Below are 25,118 nucleotides of genomic sequence, written 5' to 3'. Positions count from 1 at the left end.
TTCCCAAACGTGATGATAACTTCCAGGTGAAAGATACCACTTGGACTGAAACCTGCATCAGTTTGTGGATGGGTAACTGTCTTTTCTAGCAGAAATACAGTGTCTTATGAAAATGCATAAGCCATTTTTCAGTCATCGTTGTTCCTACAGGGAAGAAAAGAGTATCTGTAACCATCTTTATTTTTGCAGGATGTTTTGGTCTGATTGCTTTGTCTTCTACATGCATGTTTGTGTGAGAACATAATATAGTGAAAATACGCTCCCATCTGAGCCGAAAAATACAGAATTTCCAGCCTTTTACATCTCCACCTTATAAGCAGAGATCATGGAGGTGAACTAGTTTGTCATCTTGGGGCTTTCTTTCAAGGTTATCTGGTACTTCAGGAATCTGTTGATTTTACTGCTACTGCTTCATCTGTTGTTTGTCTTCTGGCAATAACAGAAATACTTGTGTGTTTTGGAGCCAGGTGGTCTTCTTCATGGAACTCTGAGTAAATGTCTCTGTGGCCAAGTAGGGGATGGGAGCAGGGCCTGTTCCTAAGGTCCCGTTGCTGTGGTATCCAAGCATCAGTTTATATAGCGTGTGGGAACTGGGGACACACAGAGCTTTTAAACCCTAATTTAGTCAAATGCTTGAATGCTTATTATTTAACTTAAATCTCGGAAGCAAAGCCATACATATGTAGTAATGTGCTTACACAGGTGTTCATTACTGTTTGTCTTGCTCATAGTTCCCAATAGGGGCCTGATTCAAACCCCGTAATGGTACCTAGAAATAGTTAATAGTTAATTTTGATGGGCTTTGGGACAGACTCTTCTGACCAATATATTTGTCCAGATTTTTGGATGGAATTGCTTCCATAGGTTCCCTTTTGTTGGATTGCAAGTACTCCTGAAAACAGTTTGAGATGCTCCAAGCTGTAAGACCCTAGAGTTTGGGTATAAATACATATAGTATATAAATGACCCTAGATTTGGAAGCTTTTCTTTGCAAGAAGAAAATGCCTGGTGAGAGAGGATAGAATGCTGAGAATGTATATGTTTAAGGGAGGAACGGTTGGTCATGGCTAGTTCAACGCAGCTGGCTATTTGGAGCTGAGTTTTAGAATCAATAAAGATCAGTGAGCTGCGTCCTGAAAATGTTGCTTCAGAAGAAGTACAGTCTTCCTGTTGTGCTGACTTAAGGAAAAAATATGTCTGTGCTTGAGGCAGCTTTCTCCTGTCAGCTCCACTAATGTGGATGGGTGAGTTCTTCCACGATGAGTATCAGTGTTGAGGTAGCGAGCAGTGCGGATATGGTATGAGCATACAGTTCTCTGGATCTTCTGTTAGCCTTCAACTCTGCTTCAGCATCACAGCTAAAAGAGGATTTTAAGTGTACATATGTGCAGGTAAAGCTTTGATGTGTAGGCTCTGCTTTTTCCATCTGATTACTGCTTGCCTTTTAGCGAAGGACATTTGGACTGGCCTGCCACTAGAATGCCGTTTTCTGAAGTAATTAAGTACCAGCTCACGGTTTAATGAGCATGTTGGGGAAGTAGGAGGATGTCACTGGTGATTTTGCTGATGCTGTTTTGGGGTCCCAGTTCTCAGAGAAGACTACTGGAGGCTTGTCCTCCAATTTCTGCTGTAGAGTTTAATCAGTTGAGACAAGCTGCTGAGCAAACACAGAAGAATTTACAGTGCTTGAGGAAGGAACGACCTAAATAGTTGCCCTATGATTCTGTTGTGGCTTATTTCCATGTGAAATGTAAGTAACTGAGGGAATAACAATAATTTTTGGTTATTTCAGTGGCATTGGTAAGATAAAGTATGAAAATCATTTGGGAGGATGCTCAAAGCATACAAAACATGATATCCTCCATTCAGTTACTGGAGTGAAACACTTGAGGATAACAAGAGAACCCCTTCACCTTATGCCTTGGACTTGCTATGGATCATTTGGCTATTGGGTTTACTTTTACCTGTTTTATCGTTTCTGAAGAAGATAACGTCTCCTTTTTGAAAAGTACTCTGGCTCTTTTTTATTAAGCGGGTGAAGTGAGGATCGGCATTCTTGGCTTTGTTTGGCAATAATATAATTGGTGAAGACCGTGCGTGCCTAACCAGTATGAGAATTTCTGATTTAGATGGGGGGGGCGTGTGTGTGCCTGCTGCAGGCAAAGGGTGGCTGTGATGCCGACGGTGAATCAGCTAGTTACTAACTGGAATGTGACTGATGGCTGACCTGATAGGGCTGTGGCACGGGAGGTAGATCCTGAGGCCCCTCGAGTCTTGTAAGGATGGCATTTTCACAGTAACTTGCAGTCGCAGTTGTAATGACTAAGGTATGGAGTCAATCCAGTGCTCTGGAAAGCTGCTAGGTTTGCAAAATTCTATTTTTAAGATATCTCTGCTTTTGGAAAAAGTAGTGTCCTATAGAGGTCATTCAGCAATTTGTGAGGAGCAGCACTTTAAAGGGAGCCTCCAGATTTCGATTTATTTATTTATTTTTAACCTGCCTTTGCATTTCTGAGGTGTAGAAGTAGATGCATTTGGAAAATCCTTAGTAATTAAGTGTGCAAATACTGTTCGTTAACAGCTGTCTTACTATGGGGAACAGGGACAAGAGCTTGTGTTTTAACAACTGTTAGGCTGTTGAAACCAAGCATTCATCACTTAAAGAGGAACAGATAGATTTGAAAATTGTCTCAAAATAAGAGTTTTGTTAGTGAAATCCTATCTGAAACCTGCAATACTTAAATGACTTCTCTTTGCCTTCCCTCTGGAATGTGAAGAGAAGAATGAGTATGTGGGTTGAGGCACTGGTTTGGGATTTGAGGTCTGAGTTCAATTTTCCCTCTTCCAGCTACTCTGTATTTGACCTTGAGTAAGTGATCTAGTACCTGATACTACAACCAGTTAAACTTGTGCCTAGCTTAATTTATGTACATGAGTTGTGCCTTTGGAGGAGACTGTAAGCATGCTAAAATTACATGCTCGGGAAACTTGTAAACAGGGGCTTTTATTTTTGGGTTTCAGTTCTGATTTGTAAAAACTTCTAAATCAGAGTAAAGCTCTAGCTTGCTGCAGACTAGCATAAATGCTGAGAGTTGGCGCTTACAGAAGTATACCAGTGCAAATGCATGGTATCTTATCAGATTTCTCTTTCCTTTTGTTTTGCTGGAGTGCAGAGGGGCTCTTTCTCCCCTCCCTGCCCATTGCTTTTTGGCAGTCATTGTAGCAGAAGTTCTTTGCAATGACCAGCTTCAGTGATTGTTCCATTTGTAGCCACGTAATATTTTCCATTGAATTTACTGTTGTGGTTGAATTCTTAAAATTATATAAATAAATAAAAATAATTTGCCAATGCAGAAAGAATGGAACTACTAAAAGAGTGGGTTTGCAAGACTTCTTGGCGCTACTTTTTAAATATGTTTATTTCCAGTTGTAATTTATGACCTATTTTAGTTATAGACCCTAACTGAAAAAGGGTTCAGTAAATGGAACAAAACTTATTGAGCCCTGAGACTTGCCTGGTACAGAGATGAGGAGGGAGTAAGGATGCATGACAAACTTTTTCTTCATTTGAAAAAGAATATGCAAAGAAGTGTCTGACGCTAATTACATTTTGTTCTTATTGAGGAAGAAAGCTGCACTGTAGTAGCAAGTGATGGCCAGATACGAGTACTGCACAAAACATGAATATTTAGGAATCTCTGGACCAACCATGTTGTTTCTAATGAGAGGTGCTAGTCAAACTGTTGAATTCCAGGGAGAGGTTGGATTTCTGATGTCACTGGGAAACGTGGGGATACTTAGTCATTAGAGATTGTTGAGCAAGAGCAATGCTTGTAGACATGCTTGACGAGTTCCCCATTTCAGTCGATGCAAAAATCCTCACTGGCTTCAATGGTACTAGAACCTAGTCCTAAAATGGTACAGAATATGCCTTCCAAAGAGCTTTGAGTATTTGGAATAAAGGTAAGTAATGGCCCTGGAGCCTCTGTAAATGTGCAGCTGGAGCATTGTTAAGAGCTCTTTGGTGTTTTACTTGTTTTGTGATGACTCTTGCACAGTGTGTCCTGATCAGCTTTGAGTGAAGATAACGAAAGTTTTTGATGCAGAGTGAATTTATTTGTTGTTCTCAGTGCTGTTTCAGGTCTCTAGCTTGTAAGAATTACCTATAGGGTAAATGGAAATCCTGTTCCTCATGTGATAGTAGAGAGATGCATCTGAGGTAGAGCGATCAAATAGTTAATGTTAAAAAGCCTGCCTCTTCTGTCTTTCAAATTGTCCCAGCAGGGGTTGCATTTCATGGTTGACATTAGCCATGCTGTTCCAGCTCCTGCTTCTTTCACATCCTGCTTTTCATCCCCCCTCCCTCCATACGTTTTTGTGATACAGCTCTTATTCAATGTGGTTAATAAGCAAATTTGTCATCTGCTGATTTTTGTCTTTGCTAACACTTCCCCCACCCTCCCATTCAGACCAAATTAACAGTAAGGCAGTGAATTGAAGATAATGCTGCTGTGAATTATCCTTTGCTGCCGGGCAGCTTTGCATTTTTAGTGCCAGGCTGACTTTAGTTTGTGTGACTAAAACCAGGCAGTGCAAAAAAGAACTGGGATTTTCACTCCTGACAGGAGGGGCTCATGGGTGTTGAAGGGTAGTGACTGAGCTTTAGGAGGCATCTCCTTGACAGGTTTTTATTGTGGGGACATCTTTGGCTGGTTTGTCTTGGCCTTGTCCTGTGAGTTGCTGCATGAATTGCACTTGCTCTTTACATCTGTAAAAAGGCAGCAGAAACAAATACAGCATGGTTACTTATTGTTGTTTGTACAGTGAGGGATCCTTTGTGAAGATGGGCGTCATGTTTCGTGAGGCATAGTTTAAGCTCCTAGTAAGAAAACAGTCCTTACTCTGAAGAACTTATATTGCAGCTAAGCAAAAAGAAACAAGCGTAAGGCAGGCAGGTTTGGGGGTTTTTTTGTGGAATGAGAGGATCATGGTACAGTAAATAATGGGCTTAAAGTAAAACTTGTTGAAAAGAGAGAGGTTTGATCCCCACCTTTGCATATTTTGTATGCACACAAATGATCTCTCCTTATGAGGGGGAAAAAAGGGATGAATATTCCTGTTATCCTAGTGGTATAACATGAATTTTCTTTAGAAGAATTACTTCTGAGGTGGCCAGAGCATGCTCCATGAGCACTAGCACTTACAAATGTAGCAGTCCTTCCAACTATGTTTTTTGTATGCGGGTATGCAACGTAAACCCTTCTGCGAGAAGGACAGTAGCTGCTCTCTGGGTATATTTTACACGCACAAAGAGGAAGGAAAAGAGTAAGGTCGGTGTCTCTCTTTATTAGGCTCTGTGAATCAGACAATCTTGGAGATAGCAAATTGTGAGCTGTGCAGGTTCCGCTGTTCTGGTGTACTTTGCTTGCATTCCTAGTCCTGACAGCCACAGAGAAAGGGAAGTGCTAGGTAGATCATCTTCCTGTGCTTGGCAAATTGGCCTCTATTTACTAAAAGCTTTTTCAGATTGTCGTAATTATGGTGACACAGATGTGATAGGTGTGAGCATGTAAATAAAGCAGTTAGACTAAACAATGTACAATGAAAACATTGATAACTGTTGAGCACTAGTAAAGCTTTTCAGCTGGGTGAGGACAGTCTAGAGAATCAAGACCAAAGTACAGTCTAATGTATTTAGGAGCAAGGGTAGGATTAGTGTGTTGCACTAGTTCTGGATAATATCCCAGTCATCCCTCTGGTATAGTAAAAGTTTGCAATCTGGCTAAATACTGATGTACTAAACTGAGATATACCCCCTTCACACACACAAAATAACAAAATATCAGAAAGGGGAGAAATCCATCAAGGTAGAACAGATCCATGCTTTTTAGGGAAGAATCTTGCGCTTTTTTTTACATGAAATAAAAGTGAAAGTAATAGAAAATGAGTGAGTAGTAATTACAGTCACTTGCTGTGCCCAAAGTCTGGGACCATGGCCTGGGATATACCGGATACAAGAACAAATTCATGACATAATTGTCTAGCCAAGCCTGGCAAACTGACTAAAGGTTGCTTCCAGTGATTGCTTCTGGATGCAATTGGTTTTGACAACCTTGAGTCTATCACTGTCATTCCAATAAAATGCGTTGCTTCAAATTAAGCAAAATAAGACCTTTCTTCTTTTTTATAGTCCTAGAAACTCTTGGGTCTTATTGTTCCTTTCTCCTTTTATCCTGAGGTCTTCTAGGAGCAATAGCAGTGGTGATTTGTCTCCGGATTCCAAGCTGACAAGAAGCTTTACAATACGTCAGTTAATAACTGGGGCACTGTGAACTCTCAGCAGCAGACTGAATATCATAATTAGAGCTCTATATGTTTGATTTCTTTGGAGTAATGTCATACAAATCAAGAAATGGCTTTATAACTCTGCACACAAATGGGGCATTCTTGTCAACTTTCATGACCTCAGGGATTCGGTAAGTTTAAGTGATGGTGGCTTTTGGGTGGACTTCTAGGTTGGAAAAAAACGCTGTGGATGTTGGATTGTTTGAGCAGTTGGTTCAGCTTCCAGTGCCTGGGAGTTTTGTAGTAGACAGACCGCCACTGTCCTTTGCCCTGTTGTTGATAGTCTCAACAGACAGGCAAAGGTTGAATCTGTCTCTAAAAACATGCCTATTTGGTTCCTCCTGGGATTGAAGGATCGAAGCGTAATGTCTGCGCATGCTTGTTGGATGAGTGGAAGGCTTCATTCTCCACGGTTAGGAGTCTCTTTAAACTTTCTTTGAGTTGGTAGTTTAGTTGACTGTCTCTTCTCCTTCTTGGAAAGTCTCAGTCACTCCAGTCAATACCTCTTTGCTGTTTTGTCCTCATAGGACACCAGATGTCACATTGTCATCAAATTAGCAGTCCTCCATGCATCTAAAAAAGGGTGTGTGAGACAGACATGTGTCCAGTGCTGCATGTGTTGAATAAATGTTTCTGATTTTCAGTACTTATTCTAAGAGTTTGCCTCAAATATTTCCTTCTTAACAATTTTGTTTTTCAAATCTTAGGCATTTAGGTATAAGTTGTAGAAGCTTGTGAAATCAGCTGCACTACTGGCAAGTAATCAAGACCTTTATTCTATTAAAGGCACAGTGCTAAATGTTAGCAGCTCTGTCTAGCTGCTCATGGAAACCTGGGTCTTAAAAATTGCATTAGATCTTAAGAACTTATTTTAAGTAGTCGTAGGACTACCTTGACTTTTCCTTGCCAAGACTGCTAATTTCTCACATTGTTCTTTAAAATATTTTCTTTTTACTTACAGCAGGCAGGTAAAATAAATAAAAACAATAGAGACATGCACATCTGTCAGGTCATGAAATCTTCAAACATTCTTTTCTCTAAGGATGGTAAGTGTGGAAATTTAAATGCAAAACAAAAGCAGTTCTTGAAAATATATTACTCCTTTCCTAATAGGATTCACTCTCCTGAGTGTTAAACTTTAAGTGCAGATGTCAGATAGCATTCCAAAAAGTGTTCTGTGGAGGCAATATACAAAAGCTGAACTTTCATTAAACCTGTGTTATCAAAAGAAGCTGTGTCTATAGGGGTGGAGGCACAGTGCTGCTGGAGAACAGTGTCTGCCGGGGCAAAGTAAAGTAACTACTGTTTTTGAGAATCTGACTACCTCCTTTTGTTGCTGTGTTTTCTTATGGACAGATTTCCTTTTGAAAATAGTGACTCAGGACATGGTCAGAAGGTAATAGCCATGTGAAAAAGTTACAACTGAGATACTGCCAAGGTGTCTTAAACTGTTAGCCCTCTTTAAGATTCTGTAAAAGAGAGAGTTGCTTAATGTGTATTTCTGATTTCCCCACCAGACAGACTGAAATTTTAAAAGGATTTTTGGTGGCTTATTGGATACTGGTTTTAAAAGCAACAGCGAGACCTTTACCTGTGGATAAGGTACTCGTCATGTCTTTGGGCAAATTTAAACAACTAGTCTATGTTTCAAAGTTTAATTCCCATCCCTGCTGCCCCCCCACCCTCCTTCTCATCCCTGCTGTCTCCTTTTAACTGCTTCTTTTTCTCTCTTTAGACTCCAGGGATCACTAATTAAGAAATCAGCCTCTGGTTGGTTGGATAACCATTGGCAACTGCTGCAGTTCCAGAGCTGCTGGTCTTCCCAAGTCTCTGACAGAAAATGAATAAAGATAGGAACACAGCTGTAATAGGAGAATGGACAGATTACAAAACCACTGGGATTGGGTCTCTTCTTATCTGGCTCTGCCAAAGAGCAGGATGTATGTCTCAATGAAATCAGAATTAGGAGATGACAAAGTGGAGTTTTACTCTTGAGAGATGCTATCTGTATCCTTCTGCAAAAATAGGATTTGGAAAGCTCAAGAAGCTATTCAGGATTTATGGTGTGGATTGGTTGAGTTGGAGCTGTTCAGCCACTCTTTTGTGTTTGTAACAGAAGCAGCAACAAAATCAAACTTTACCTATTCCAGTGTTGTGGTCTGTTGATGTTGAGTCAATTGAAAGTCTGACCTGTGAAAAACTGCTTTGACTTCTGGATTGTAGCTCAGTTGGCATATAGGATTTTGGTGCTTGTGAACACTGTGATATGAGTTTGGGCTCTTCTCATTAGTTTGAACTTGATACAGCAAACAGCTTTTGCTTCTCTAATAGGATTTGGAAGAAATCTTTTGCAGTCCTGCTACGAGTCCCAAGCTGAGTGTTAGGCAGCCTAATACAAACACACAGTCTGGCCGCATCTGCGTTTTCAGTAAAGGTTGTTCCTGGTGCTCTGCCGGTTCTCTAGGGAGAGGGTAGAAATCTCAGCTATGCAAGTGGGGCCAGTGCATGCCTTTTTGTAGTCAGAGACCAAATGGCTTATGAAGTTCCCATGGCAGGAAAATACTGAGTTTGATGAAAGACGGATGATGAACTCTAGCCACTCTAGTAATAGGGAGAACTTACAATTTCTTCCCAATTTCAAACTCAGCGTTCTTCTTGGGGTGATTAATGCATTCACCAACCATTCCCTAGTGATGCTGCCTGGCGTTTCACAGTGCATGCAGCTAGTCAAAACGGATTCTAGACACCATTTGGGCATGGTGAAGAAGCTGTGCTCTGCACCTAGAAGAGCTGGCTTTCCAGTGTTTATGCACATCGTTCCCTAGGGAGTTAGGTTATACTGGCTCGTGCCTTGTATTAGTAAAGTAGAAAGACTGCCAGTTATGTTGTTCGTGGCTCCATCTCTAGGGCGTGCTGTCCAGTGTCAGTACGTACAAACCTTCTGCAAGGTTCAGGATGTTTCCTTTAAAAGATACGGCTACCCATAGTGGTATTTGTTGATCTAAAACCTGTGGGAGATTCAGATTTCCCTGTGATGCATTCCACAGCCAAAGTAGATAATAACTTTGAGCTTTGTTAGATCCCTCAAGAGCTGCTTTGCCACAGGAAGTACCGCAAGTTGCTAAAGAGAACCAGAGGGGTGTGTGTATGTGTGTCTTCCAGTCTGGACAAATGAATCACTGAATCCAGAAGGAACCAACAGACTGTCAAAGTGCACTTTGCAAATACTGTAGTAATCTTCTCGGTGAAGCTTGTAAAGTTAAGACAATGAAGGCGAGGGGGACTACTTGTCATAAATTGAAAATGTGAATTTCCTCTGAATGGACGTTGCTTGCGGTTTTTTTCTTGTTCAGTTCTTGGTGAAATGTCATTCTCGTAAGAGTGACAGAGACTCTTCAGAAGGCTGTCCGTGGCTAAGGTGATTACCTAGTGCTTGGAAGACCTGAGTTTGGTCATCAACCCTGCCACACAGTTTTCTGCCTCATCTTACCATCTGCTGAAAAAGATGCAATAAGTCTTTCATCTTGTGTTTTAGATGATAGTTTTCCCTGCAGAAGGCTTATCTCATTCTGTATGGTGCCAGGATAATGAGAGTCTGCTTTCCATTTCAGAAGGCTTTAAATGCTGCTTAAATTAAAAAAAAAAAAAAGTAATTGGGCCCTGTGTTTCCCCCCTCTCTTCCACACTAATACACTGGTAAATTAAGGCAGAGGTTCTGTTGGATTCTGTACTTAAACCTATAAATACTCATTTAGAAGTCAAATGTACTTGGGCTTGGGCAGGTTTGGAATGAAGGGTTTGCATTTTGCTTGCTCTCCCTTTGCATATGGAAAAGGTTCAGTTCTCTCCCTGTGATATATAAAATCTGAACACCTTTTATCTGAACTGTTTCGCTGAGCAGCCTCTTAGGTTGCTGAAGTGACTCTCAGAGAGTGGGAGGTGGGGAACCAAACAGGCAGGGCTAGGCAGGTAAAAAGCATGTACCTCCTATGTTAATAGGGGCCGCTCCTGGAACAGTCTGCCTTTGTGCTTTTCCAGCTGCTAAGTAATAGTTACGTAAGTGCAGTATTTGGAGGAGCACCATTTCTTAGTGCATGCATGTCAGTTCTTGGCAGGCCTGCGCCCTGTCTTTTGAAGGGTACCTTAGCTGAATGGTTCAGTGTTTTAGACCTATCTAATTTTTATTTTCTTTAAATGGATGGCCCTAAGAGCTGTCGGCAAATGCTTCTTGCTGTATTCACGAGGAACAAGGACTTGGTGAACTGATGGGAAAGCCTGTGATGCACCTGGGACAATGGTGAAATACAGCGTTGTGGGTTCTTTTCGTTGCAGTGTTGTTTTGGTGGTGGTTTTTTTTTTTTTTGTGGAAAAACTGTGTCCTTCAGTACTGCTATACATTCTTGTAAGGATGCACCAGAAAAGAATAGCTTGAAATATTTCTTTATAAAGAACTCAAAAACCTCTATCAAGTACCAAAGTGAGTCCCGGAGCACTGCAGCTTTCTGCTTGCTTATAGTTCTTCAGGAGTATAGTAGTAAATGGAACAACCACCTCTCTCTCTGCCTTACCAGTGTTTTCCAGTTCTAAACTGAAGGGGCCACTCATTTCATGAGGGAGGTTTGCTTACTGATGTCTATACGGACAGCTGTCTTTTACTGGAAGACTTCAGTTTTCTCAAAGCAATGCCTTTCTTAATTTGGTTTTATAAGGATATTGAATGCATCACTCCATGCAATTTGTGCTATCACTCTGCTATTTTTCTAAATGAAATAGTAGGTATTTTTGTAAAATGCATTATAGTGTAGCTTGGAATAGCAAACTCCTGACTAAACATGAACATGGGGCTGGGGAATTGTGCTTGCTATCAAGAACTTGTTTCACTTCTCCACTGGATCTGATGGTGAAAACAAAAATTTTTGACTTACTGTGGTGAAAAGCTTTAAAGAGTGATCACCATCCCATAAGGGCATGTATCCAAAGACTACCTGTTTCTTAATTTATATCCAACTTGGGATTTTGTGACAAGCTGGAGATCTCTCTTTCAATGCCTAAACAAACTTGTAGGTCCAGTTATACTTTGAAGTTGAAGTGTGGGTGGAATTTGTTACTAGGTCTGAATGTAAGAGGTCTGAACCCAGGTTTTCATTACGTTAGAAGTTTGTCTTGCTGTGTTGCTATCCCAGGGACATGTTAGAGGGCTGTACCTGTGCTTCCCCTACACCAGTTGCATGTTGTTCCTCATGGGAGACTAAACTTTGAAGGGATGTAGACAAGGATAACTTTTATCTTGTGATCTGGATTCCAAAATACCTTGTCCACAGAGACTGTCCAGGCCATGTGTTGAATGGCTGAAACAGCCGTGAAATGGATTTGTGTTACACCCTTCCTGGTTGCCGTTGAGACTCCATGAAGATTCTGGGAATTGTGCATTGAATTGATCTCTGTGTATGATGCAGTACACTTTTTAAGCTTGTACAAAGAACTGACTAGTGAAGGCTTCCGGTGGCTTCCCACAAAAAAAAGGACACATGGTCTTTTAGGGTTTTCTGTGTAATTCTGTGGGAGAATTGACATTTTGCATGGGCTTTGAAGGTAAACAGAGATGGTTGTTTCCACCTTTGTGCCCGTGTTTTATATAGGTCTGGAGGCAACAGGCGCTATCACATTCATTACAACATATGTCAAACTTGTCATGGGCTGTGAGTTATACTTCTGGAAGCTGCAGTAGACCAAAAGACCTTATTAAAATAAACTAAACAATTTTCACCACATCAGTGACCGGAATTATGCCATTTAATTAAAATATGTCTAGACAAATAACCTAGGGGGAGAGAGATATTATCTATAATAAGTGTTGGAGGTTTCTGCATAGGGACCATATGAAATAAATTTATTAATAGCTTCTTTTCTCTCCCAAGTATCTGGAGTACTGTAGCCTAGCCACTGCTGGATAATATGGTTGTTTCTTGTGTGTCTAGATTGGCATTCATCTCTTTGTTAGCAATTATTTTAACCTGTCTGTAAATAATATTTCTGTGAGGTATTGATTAACACTTGTGGCTATTTTTTGACCTAGCTTTATTATTATAATGAGGTACTTTTAAGAGTGCACAAAAGGAACATTTCACAGAGGAATAAGAACTGATTCTTATCTTGGCTGCTCTCATGGATATTCAGCATTTCTTGTTTTGTGTTGTTTGGCGGCTGCAACCATATCAGTCATGGTTGTGTGACACCTTTATTGAAAATGAATTGAATAGTTGTAATAAGAGGTCTGGAGTTGCTACCCCATCCAGTGGTTACTTACTAGAATCAACTAGAATTAGTTGATTAGGAAAAATGCTCTACTTTCTAAGGCCATGTGTTGAACTTGTTTATTTCTTGCTTTCACAGTGAAGGACTGAAAGTCATTCTGACTGAAAAGCAAAGAGGGAGGACACATTTTCAGGCAGCTTATTCTCCTTCTGCTGTCTTTCAGAGAGCAATTTCACTGCATGTCATTTGTGGACCTCTCCAGAAAGGTGCTTCATTCCATATTAAGAGGAAGGAAGATCTTCTCTTAAAGGAAGATCTTTTCTTTTCCTTCCTTCTTCTATCAGCAGAATGGGCACCTGTCTCCTTAACATGGCATACGCTGAAGGTGGACATCTAAATTTTTGCAAAGTTAAGATACATAGTTACTGGTTTTCTAAAATGAGGACCTGACTGTATCTGGGATTTTTGTTATAGCATGCATTAATATTCAGAGGCTATGTTTTTAGATGAAAACATAGTTATCTTTAAAATGGTGTTTGAGTAAAGAAATGATAAAGAAAAGCTAATGATCACATTTTTAAGGGCAAGTACTGTTTTTTTACCACGTGCTGTGAGATCGTGCTGGTGCCACTAATGCTAGAATAATTGTAGTGGAAAGATAGTTGAGTAGAATGCTCTGGTTTGTGTGTGATCATGCCAGCATTATCAGTGACAGCAATTGGATTGTACTGACATGGAAGTAACATGTTTCTTTACATGTATATATTTTTCCCTTTAGGACAGAAAATAGACTCACAAGGTTACAATACATGATTGGTAGTATTGCCTTTGAAAATGGGTTGCTTGACATCTGGTGATGCAAATGAAGTGTGCTGGCAATAGTCTTTAGCTGAGAAGCTGTTTTTTTCTGTTGAATTGTGAAGGCAGTGTAAGAACATGTGACTTTGCATTGCTTCAGCACAAAAACTCGGCATGCTGTCTAGCGTTAGTTGCCTTATTTATTTGCTTTTATAGATGCACACACGTGATGGTATTGGGGTTGTCATGTCTGCATGTTCTTTCGGTTGCAGAGAAACAACGGCTGTTCTTGTGGTCCCTTCTTTCTCTGGCTGCAACGGGATGTATGTAAATGTCAGCCTTTCCGCTGAAAATACTCAGTCCCTGAAGAGCTCACAATTTACTGCAAATTTACGTTAATCTTCCTATGAAACAAGGTCTTAACTTGGGGCAAAAATAAGTGCCTGGGCACTTGGCCATTGTGAAGTGTGTGCAAATACACAAAGATAAGAGACATCTGCTCTCTGTGGGCTCAGTCCTTATTGGTGGTCAATATTTTGAATAAGAATAATGGGTTGTTGCATAGTAGCCTTCTGGGATTTTGGAAAAGGACCTATGACACAATGGTCTGGATATCGCTCAGAATATTTTCATAAGATCCTTCTGAAGTATTTACTGTGCCCTTCCTCCAAATTATCCTCCTTTGCCAGTTAGCTCTGCCTGAGTCAGATCCATCCCTGTGATGCAGCCGATACGTCATTGAAGACTGAGTCAGGTGGAATGTAGTGTTTGTGCTTGTGTTTGGCTCAGGAGTGAGTTTCACCTTCAAATGTTAGTGTTGGGAATTGGAGGATGTCATTTGCTAGAAAACACATTGTCTCAGACCCATGAGTGGACTGCAGTGCCCTGACACAATTCCTGTTGGACTCTTTCCACTGGATGTGTACGTAGGTGCATTGTCCTATAATTCCATCCTTATTCTGAAATTGTTACCTTTCCACCTAGGTCCTTTCTGCTACTCAACTTGTCAGATGTCTTGTACTCAGCGTCTGCTTGAGTGGCACACTTTTGTAACCTCAGCAGCTATTGGCACTGGGTGCAGCGATTCCTTAGAGTGACCCGGTGACCGGGTAACCAGCCATCAATTCAGCTACTGAAATCAGTCATCAGCAGTGACAGAGGTATGCTGCTGCATCTGGCTGTACTTCATGTCTCCTGCTGTCACTCTCATCATTCAGCGTGTTCAGACCGCCCTTTCTGCTTGACTGTTAGAGAAGAGTTTTCTATAGGTACGAGCCATGGGTTGTCTGCATGCCGTTGAGGATGCGTGATAGCGAAGAGTGTATCTGTCTTAATTTAAATCCTGTTAGTGTGGGAAGCCCTTGAAATAATTTGTGGCAGCGTGGGCTTAAGTGTGGTCTGGCAGCCAGAGGAAGTATTGGAGTCCCTAGTGCAATCTGTGGACTGTAATGAAGCTTGTGTAACTACATTACTGCTGTTGTCACTGCTTGAGCTAGCTGTGTTAAAACTAACTTGGGTTTAGTACCTTGAAATGCTTCTTTGTCCATTTTGATATTGAGTGGATGAATTTCAGGCTTAAGCTGAGGCATCCACACTTCTGGCTAGAGGTCCAAGAATAGTGGCTGCAAAGTGATGCTTTTTGCATGTTGATGAATTAAAGTTACATTATCCGAAAACATCCTTCGGGATGATGTGAAATCTTGGGCATTCATGGAGCTCTTAATGCTTCCTAAGTAACTTTGAAAGGACTGGAAGCATAAGTAAAAAGACATACTATTAGAGTCAGTTTGTGCTGAGGCAGGCTATATTACCAAAATCAGCATTCCCTTTGCACAAAAATAGAGATTTTGTTGGTAGTATATGGTAGGTGGAGTGGTCAATAAATTTACAAGTTGTGCAGCCTCTCTTGCTCTTTTTATCAGTGGGGCTGAGAGTGGTTGATGATCAGCTAAAAGCATCATGAACCTCCTTTCAATTCTCAGCTTCAGAACTGGCTTGGAGAATGGCACTTGGGCTGTGTATCAGAAACCGCAACATCTCAATGAATTGGTATGTAGCTCTCAGTGTGCAAGGTTGTGACCTGACTTCAGCCTGCAGAGGCTTAGATTTTCAACAGGCTGCATCTCTGCCTTGACTTTGTGTGAATGTCATCTCTGAGCGCTATTTTGAGAGTGTCCTGCTCTGGAGTTCTGAAGATAATTGCACCCTGGGGAAAGCCAAATCAGAGCCAGCTGTTTCAAATGGGCATTCCACAACCAACTTGCTGCTGGCAGTAGCCTCTCTTTTACAGTGTTTTTCCTAGGTTGTTTTCAAGAACTATTTAATTTTATGGGAGCTTGTTAATATTTATTGTTTTGTAACTAAGACATTGGACAGGGACTTGGAACTCTGGGTTCAGGTCATAATTATGCTGACCTCTCCCTTTGTATTGTGACTTCCTTGTCTTTACGGCAGAGATGATGATATGTGTCTGTCCCTTGGGACAGTTGCAAGAATAGATTCATTAACACCTGTGAGATTGTAATATAGTCACATAAATAATTTACTAAATAATATGGGGGTAGAGAAAAAAGGGAAATTATAGAAAAGACAGAAGTCTGTCAGTGGAGCTAAAGTGCTTTGCTTGTTAGGGACAGTTGGCCAGTTTTACTCCAAACCCTTTCCGAGGGACTGGATGGTATTGATGAAAACAAATGGTAAGGTCTTAGGACTCTGAAGTCAACCGTTTGCTTGGCTTCTCTGTGCACATAATTAAGAGTATCCTTTTTTCCGCTAGGTTAGCTGATCGTGGAGTGGAGGATAACACTATGCATGATTGGGGCTATCAGTGCTAAAATCAAAATAGACTAATTTCTATAGATATCAACTTATAATGCCATAAATGCTTGTATTTTAGTGGGATTTTCACACCTTGAGCATCTGCACAACCACTGAAATACTGTTAATTAAGGAGCAGAGAAGCAAATAGTATTTCCTCTATGCCATTGCTCTTTAATAGTCAGTCATAAATATTTTAAAATACTTAATTGGAAGCCATTCCTCATAGATGCTACAAAGTGCACTATATTTGGAGACCCTTTCGAGACAATGGGCAGAAGTTCTGGCAAGGGTCTGTAGCCTAGCACAAGTTGGGCTGTGCTGCACTTGACTGAAATGGAAGGATGAGACAGATCTGGGCTGGGAGCCCAAGTACCAGTTGGTTCAAAACACGTGGAACCTTTTAGTATGAGTCACTGTGTCAGCCTGTTGCACTTGGTAATGACTGATAGGCCTTTAAAAGTGCTTTGAGTGTGATGCAGATGGCTAAACTGGATTGCTGTAGATCAGAATTCCCCTGTTCACAGTCGAGGCAGCTGTAAAGCGAGTAATCTCTGCTTTCCTCCCTCCCTCACATGCTCCCATTGGTCTTTCTGGATTCATGTGCAGAGATCTTGCTTAAGCAGAACTCTGGACTTCTCTAACCAAGTAATGAGACCTTCTGGTGCTCGAATATCTGTCTTAAATAGTTGTCAAGGAACTTACAAATGTGAAGGTTCCGTAATTTTCTTGTAGGAAGAGGGAGTGTACTAGGCCAAATGACCTCCTCAGGGTCATACAGTGGGTTGGTACCAGAGTGGAGCCTAAACAAATGTAATGATCCTTCAGTCCCAACTCATTGCTATAAAAAGTGAAGCTTTATGCTTGAAAGGAAGGGCAGATTCAGGCCGATTCTCTCCTAGGGAATGCAGTAGTTCTTAGTTCATTCATGTACTTAAGCGTACGTCAGTATCTGGTATAGAACCTGAGTGCCAAAACTTTTCCAGTATCCTGCAGTTCTTCTGAAAGATGATAAATTATCCCTACTGTTCTAGAAGGCTGGCATGACAAACTGCTGGATGTGCCTCCAGGAATAAAGGTGGAGTGGAGAAAACAAGGAAGAGGCGGTTATGTGGGTAAAAGTGTTTAGTGTGGTGATGAAGATCAGATGTGGCAGAGGATAACTGATGTGTAAGTATATGAATGCATTAACTGTTAATTGCAGGCAGATTCACTAAGACTGTGTGTTTAGATTTCTAAATGTGTTAAGAATAACATGAGACAGAGAGGAGCAGCTGATTACATAAATGAAGGAAAAGAGAGTGTTTCTTAATGCATTTGTCTTAGTGCAGGAAGAGGTGACTTCCCTAACACCCATTGTACAGTTTCTTGCTACAATTTCTACAGAATCTATAAGAAGGAGTTAGTGTGCGTGGTGGAAGGACAGGACATTAACCTCAAGCTGGGGAGTGCTGTCACAAGAGCTGACTTTAGTAAATGGCTTTATGCAGAAGGGATGTTGAACTTGTGTAGCTGAGCCTCTGCAGATCATGCAGAGCTACTACTCAGCTGTTTTGTTAGGCTAAGAGCTCTCGCGTGCGTTGAAGCTAGATATCTTTGTTTGAAGAGTGTTTTGAAGAGGGTTTTGCTCCACGGTTGGGTGTGTCATTTATATCATCATTGTGGGTAGCGTGTTCATATTCATTTTTGACAGGTTTATGTGGGAGTTGGCAAACAAAAGTGCATATATGGGAAAGCAAAGCATTGCTAGTGTTGATTATGAATAACAGCCTAAAAAGGAGAACGCTGGTTCCACTCTGGCTCTGTGGTATTTTGAGGAGTGATTGGCATGAGCCTGCTGTAGGGAAGCACCGTAGGTCTGCCTCAGATCACTGCAACACCGTTTCCTGCTCACTAGCTCAGTGGGGTGCAGACAAGATCTAAGGCTTTTCATGCATCACAGAAGGCTGCAGATCTTTTGTGTTGAGCAGAGCCCTTCTATGCTGCACTGCATTATGGTGTTTATCTGCTCGGCTAAAAGATTTCTCTTCTCCTCTCCTCTTTCTTATTTCCAGAATAAACATATCCTAGCCAAGCCTCACCGGTAAATTCAGTGGGTGGCTTTATTTTCATTTATTTCTCTGATTTGGAAGGGTGGCTAAAGGCTCTCTGTGTTGCGACCTCAGCTACAAAAAGCCTAAAGTTTTAATTCTGCATTAAATATTCAAACTGAAATGTTAATCAGCTTCAGAAAGACTATTTTTAGAGCTGCAGCCTTGGATTCCGGTTGAGTAGTTGCAATTTGTCATGTGAGCAGAAGGGCGAGAGGTTTTTTTCTTTCTGTGCATGTCAGCTGTTTGCTGCTGGGTTTGCTGTGTGCATTCGGCAAATTAAGCTGTCCTTAAAGGAACTGCATGTGTTTGTTTATTTTACTTAGGTTTTCCTAAAAACGGCTGTCCTCTGTCATTAGCTTTTGTACTGTAGTAAACAGTCTGATCTTCAGAGATGTTTATATTCTTCATGGAAGTTTGGCCTGATATTGCCAAGCAAGATGCAGGGGGTAGTTTGACAAGTCTGGATGTTTTTCAGAAAGGGCTTCTTCTTGAAGAGCTTTAAAAAATATTTTTTTTATGGCTAGTGAAGTCAGAGAGTTTCTGTGAAGCAGCTGGCTAGCATCAGTGGAGTGTAATACTACTACTGTAGTTCTGACTGCTAGTCCAATGTGCAAATATCTATCAAATCACATTAGAAGTTGGGAGCTTCCAAAGCAAAAGTTGCTTTTGAGTGAGCTTAGGATCTGCCACAGGGTTAGTGGAATCTTACGAATAGCTTCCCTTAGTATTAACTCATTGCAGATCTGGATTTATGATTACTTACGTTTTTACTAACTTAAACAGCTTCTTGAAAAACTGCTGCTTCGTAAGTAGAATCAAGTTGCCCAAAGAGGTTGTGGAACCTCCATCCTTGGAGATACTCAAAACTCGACTGGACACGGCCCTGAGCAACCTAAACCCGCTGTGAGCAGGCGGCCGGACTAGATGACTCCTGGGTTTCTGTTCCAACCTACATGATTCTATGAATCAAAACTAACATCTGAATGATCTCTTACCTGCCTTTGTGGTGACAGGGGTCATTGAAGATATGTGTAGGACAAATGGCTTAATTACTTCGCCTTCTCTCTAAGGATCTCCAAGCAAGTTATAAAAAGTAATGAATGAAGCTTCTATCCCCCTTCTCCCATCAGTAAAAGACAGTAAGAAGGAGTTAAGAAAAGACTTGATTATGGTCACAGTGACGAGACGGGATTAATCTGATGGTAAAGTATATTAGGATGCCCACTTTGTGGCATGGTACACATTAACCTAGAATGAATCTGTAGGGGCCACTGCTGTCTCAACCGTGCATTTCCCACATGTGTGGCCTTGGAGGATTAGGCCTGCAACTGGTGAATCAAGCAAAGGAGAATTTCCTTCTTAACCTCATTTTTCTGAGTAGAAAGAAAAAATCATCTAGCTAATTCTGGAGATTAAGTCTCTCACGAGCGTACATGATGCAATCAAAATGCAAGTGTATGCAACACTATCAAACCCAGTGTTTAATATCCAATTGCCTAAATGCTTATGAATCAGAGAGCCATTAGAGGTTTGTGGGGTTCATTTGGTATTCTTAATACGGAGTCAGCATATGTTCTGAGGCAGCAAACAGCTTGGCAGAGGGATGAGAGTGAGGGTAAGCCTAAACAATCCTTGGTCTTTGGGCTAAAATCCTCTTTGGAGGAAGACAAGAAGTCAGGATACTGGGAGGGTAACCGGGAGTCTAAACCTACCATAGAAACAGGTGAGGTGTGAGAGGGTGAACAAGACTAGGTTTAGTCAATGCAGGAATACCTATTTGTGCAGAGTAGGGTGGTAGCAAAGTCAGAGGATCCAGACACAATTCCAGGAAGCGAGAGGAAGGAGGGGCTGTTACCAGCAGTGATTGTTTCAGTTAGTAATTAGTTCTTACATCTCCTCTAAGTCAAATAAAGCAGAGGATGTGAGCTTCTGAGAACTGTTCCCTCCTCCCCTTCCCCACACATCCACACCCTTTTTTGCACATACTCTTTCTGAGTGAAGACTGTATTGATGTGAGATTTGGTAGGGGGGAGCTTGCTGACAGTGTAGAGCAGGTGCTTGGGGGTATTCAAGAGTGTGGGGTCTTTTTCATGATCTGCCACTGATGTACTGTGTGACCTTGGGTGAGTTGTTCCCCTGTGTTCTTCTTTTACCTGGTAGATGCATTTGAAGGATGAACTAAAGGATCTAATATCTTGTGCGTCAAGATATGTTGGTGTGCTGGCAGAGTCTCCCCTCCCTCCCCTTTGCAAAGGAGAATCATGTACAGCTGGAACACAGCAGGACAATATGGGGTAGACCTGCTACTGGGAGGTATTGTGACCCAAGTTATCTGGAAATGACTGGTTTGTTCTGTTACCGTTTGGTGTTCATTGAGTGGTAGCTTTGTAAATGGCTTTGTGGATAGGTGTTTATTTGCTCTCTTCTCTCTGACCCAGAGTGGCTCCTAACCTAGGTTAAGCGGAAGATTGTGTGTGCTGGTATAGAGACTACACGTGTTCCAACCTTGCCAGCAATTACAGAGGCGCAGTGTTGTCAGGAGGCAGGATGTGACCTAGGAAGACAAATACCCCTCTTCTGAAGGGAAGCTTTAACTCTATGAGAGCAGGGGATGTGTTTCTTGGTATCAGATGGTCTTTGTTCTTATTATCAAACAGAAAGTCCGTTAATGATTGTGTTTGAGAGCACTGGTGTCGTATCTCCACAGTGGACCACATCCAATACCAATAGACTTTTCTTCACCTCAGTAGGGGGTCTCTGGCAGATCAAATGCATCACCTCTTCTTCCTTGCCATGCTAGCTTGGATTGGGTCTAGGTTGTGAACCCATTACTTAGGGGATTTATCCACCCTGGTCTTAAGCTGCTGTGTACATTAGTTCCTAATGGACCGTGTGTGTTACAGAAGCAGGCAACGTCATGGGTCTCCCTCTGCCCTTGCTTCTAAGTTCTTGTAGAGGAAAAGATGTCGTCTTGAATACAAAGTTGTCCTCAGATTGAAGCATATGGCTGCAACCATTCATATTCCTTTCTTGCCTTCTTTCCATTGCTGCTTCTTCCTGAGAATTGAAAGGAGCTGCCTCTTCACCAAATAATGATTTGTAAAACGGTGATATTTGAAATTAGTGGCTGTTGCTGTCTTTGATGTTCTTGGCACTGTTGATTGCTACCCAAAGCAGGCTGGGAATTACAGTCTGTCATTCTCTTGCCTCGTAGCTCAAGGCTATATTTAGTAGTTCAAGTTGCAACAGATCTGGAAGTTGTTCCCTTTAGCTGCAGCAGAAGGCTAATGCTGTGATAGAGTGCGTTGTTTTGCAAGTGGTGACCTCAGTGTGCTCGTTTTCCATCACGAGGATAACTGAACAGGTCTGTGCAGTATTGCAGGGATATCCTGACTGCCACTGTATGTGTCAATTTTAGAAGGACCTCCAAGCCTTTTCTCTGGAGAGAACCTCACAATCAGTATGGTTTTAGTGCTTGACTTTTTGCCTAAACCTTAGAGCTTGGTGCAGAACTTCTGCATATGATTTCTGGGATGCAGTAAGTGGCATTTCCTTGGCGGCGGGTGGGGGGGTGGGGGAAGATACTGTCATTTAAAACATACAGCTGTCAGGATAAAATTATTGCAGCATCTTTATTTGTTGATTCTGCAATTGGATCTCTGCTGAGTGAGTGTTCTCTCCAGGACTCTGTGAAACGCAAGAGATTATGTCTGAATTCGAGTCAGTTCATTGGGGCTGGAGATCCACGCAAATGTTGAAATCCTCTGTCTGCACACAGAGTTTGCAGCTCCAGAATTACAGGTCTGAGAGCTTCTGAATCGTTAAAGGTTTTTGAAGCACTGAGTATCTGTTGATTTCAATGGCGTTTACTCTTAATTGTCTTTTTAGAGTCTAGGTGTAAATGACTAAAAACAATAATGAAATCATATGATCTGTTTCCTCTTCCCAAAAGGTGAAGGGAGGACAGATGCATTAGGAGTTAAATGAACATTTTAAAATCTTTTTCTTTCCAATAATAGGAAAGGGGTAAAGACTTCCTAATATTGTACTGCTAGCTATTAACAATGCAAATAAAGGTGGAGAAAGAAGAGAATGTTCATTCCTCCTTAAAAAATGGATTAAAATGTGCAAATGCAGGTATTAGTGGTCGTGTTATTTATTCCTAATTTTCCAAAAGTAAGATGGAAAGAAACTCTTTGTCCATTTGCTCTCCTCTCCTCTCTTCTCTTCTTCCTAACCAGTTTTTCCCCCCTCATAATATAACACTGTTTCATGCATAGTCAGTTGCTTTGTGGCTATTGTGGGTTTTTTACACAGCAACAAGAAAGACAAAAACATAAATAAAGGAAAATGTGGTTGTGGAACCACAAATTTATATTGAGTTTGACTAGACTTCAGCTTGGCTTTTCTAAAGCTTAGAGATTGTCAGAACCAAATTGTCCCTGTTCTCCTGTGTAGGGACTTGAGGCCAGAAATCTGTTTCTGCTATGAATCTACTGTTTGACTTGGTATAAACATGCCACCGTTATCTCCTCTCTGCCCGTATCTAGACAGCCCCCACTCTGAAGAGCTTTCCTGTGTGTTTGTACAGTGCCGTGTTCAAAAGAGTCCCAATTTTGGTTGGAGCCCTTAGGTAACAAAAAGAATGTCTTGAGTATTGACATTGATATGTGGTAGTAAAGCCATATATTTAAGAGCAAATTGGGTGTTTTTGCAGTTGAGTGACTTTCTATTAGCTAGCTCAGGTCCTTCAAGCTGTGTATTAAAGAAACCCAAAACCCAACAAAAACCCCAGCCAATTCTCCCTGACCTGGCAGCCACCTTTGTGAATATCCCTAGCTCTTCAGAATCATGGAACAAACTCTCGGACAAGTGACTCCCAGGACTTAGCTGAAGTACTCTGTTGGTCTTGGCTGTCATACAGCCTTCGTTTATTTGGATCTAGGCAGAAATGGAAGAGGAGAGCTCTGCATTTAAAGGAGGCCATGAGCTTGTGAACGTTGATGCTATTCCTGTAACTCTGATAAATAGAGTACTATGGATTAAGTGAGTTAAGGTAAACTCTGTCCTGGACTACTTCTCTTTTGAAATAAGAGGCTAAAATGGATTGGAATGTCCCGCAAGCTTGCTGTGTTGTGTGGCAGTATTTCTGTACATGAGGCTGCCTGAAACGGGAATTTGACAAGTCCTGCATTTGAATGCTTGCATTTCAGCCCTATTTGAGCCCTTGCTTGTCGGATTAGAAGAATCTACAAGAATCTTGCTACAAGGAAGGCAGCAGTAGCATTTGAAGAGATGTTTGCACAGGGCTTCAGGTTTCAATAATTGCTGTACAGGGTGTGTGGTATCGTGTGGGATTCTCTATGCTGCCCTGCCTGGGGCTGCCTTGCTTCTGCCAGATGCTGGGTTTAGAGTTTGCTCCAATTTGCAGATTAAAAAAAAACCAAAAAAAAAGGCCTGAAAGGAAGCTTGTCCTTAAGGTCTGCTTTCTAGGCAGAAGTGATTCATGTCCTCTTGGGGGAGTGAGGGGATGAGAAGAGAGTCCTGTATAATGGTGACTCTGTGGGCTCCTGTTTTGAAGAGCAATATTATTCTTGCCCTTAATCAGAGAAACCAAATGGGGAGCTAACTGCCCTGCATTTCATCTGTATCTCCTTACTAGAGATAACCAGACCGAGGTGTTGTAATAGATAACATGGACCATTTCTGTCCTGTCTTGTGGATCATCGTCAACAAGAGAGAATCCATCATAGCACTGATTTGGAGCTGCATCCTCTTACACTGAAACTACTGACGTGTAACAATGAAGCAGCCCGGCTGTTTTACCAAATCCCATAGTCAGGATTTCAGAATTAGCAGAGTTCAATGGTTCTGATTTTAAATTAAGTAGTAAAGCACACGCTGAAACTGAAGCAGCACTCAGACTGGTCTCTGAAACGGTGATTCTTTTAAAATTTCTCATGAGACGGTCTCTTCAGAAGCCACCAGCAATGTCTACTTCTTCTCTAAAGAAAAAACCACTTTCTGAGAGATCATGGCCTTGTATAAATGAGGGAGATTTCTTAAGGAAGCTGATGCAAATGCAGGGTTTTCTTAATTTTTGCTGCTTTAAATTGAAACTCTCCAGCTTAAAGCAGCAGTCCTAAAAAATATGGTTTAAAGTGCCCTGCTGAAAGATGACATTTGTAATTGGTTTGTAGAGTTAGAAGCTGGCTCACTGGGGGCTTGTTGCGAAGAGTGCTTCAAGGCAGTAACTAATTACTCCCAGCAGTACCGAACCGCTGGTTGGTTTTGAACCTGCTCTTGTCATCTGGATGAATCCAAAGGAAGTGACTGGTGTAGTCAACAGCGCCCTTGTTTCCAGATCTCGGATGGGATTTGGAGAGGCCTTCTAGAGTGCGTCCAGCTGTGCAGGCTACTTAGTCCAGGAGGTACAGGGGGACTGGAGGCTCACTTTGCCTCCAGCAGACCTGATAAAGATCTTGCTGACTTAAAAGGTGATTACTTTCCTTTCTAAGAGGACGAGTGAGCACTGAATTGTCTGAAGAATTCAGAATATCTTTTTGTAGCTATAAATATATATATATGTGGTTATGACTGGCTAATTTAATGAATACGAGGTTGTTAAATGGGGGCCATGTTGGCTACTGTGATAGTTAGAAGAACAGAAACGTCTGAAGTAACTTCAGCTGCTGCTGAATTGGAAGCTTGGAATTAAGTCTAATGAAATGAGAGCATTTCTGTTTTCTCAGTAGTTGTGTCATTTATATTTGGCTATGACCAGTCTTAAACCGTTGAAACAAATGCTGA

The 25,118-nt window shown here is 41.4% G+C and overlaps 1 protein-coding gene across 3 annotated transcripts in view; it reads left to right on the top strand.

Annotated features, from left to right (window-relative positions):
- Positions 1-25,118, top strand: part of DVL1 (dishevelled segment polarity protein 1) — a 99,748-nt gene that overhangs the window by 11,970 nt on the left and 62,660 nt on the right. The window contains exon 1 of one of the 3 annotated variants that reach the window (XM_059829924.1): positions 15,434-15,447. The exons of the other annotated variants lie outside the window; for them this stretch is intronic. Within the exon in view, the coding sequence (XP_059685907.1) occupies positions 15,440-15,447 (8 nt within the window). The 5' untranslated portion in view covers positions 15,434-15,439. Of the gene's footprint in view, positions 1-15,433; positions 15,448-25,118 lie in introns of those variants that run through there. 3 annotated transcript variants of the gene reach the window in all.

Source organism: Gavia stellata, chromosome 27 (genome assembly GCF_030936135.1).
Source record: "Gavia stellata isolate bGavSte3 chromosome 27, bGavSte3.hap2, whole genome shotgun sequence".
Taxonomy (NCBI): Eukaryota; Metazoa; Chordata; class Aves; order Gaviiformes; family Gaviidae; genus Gavia; species Gavia stellata.
Note: the sequence above shows the minus strand (reverse complement) of the source record. Positions and strands in the feature narration are given on the sequence as shown.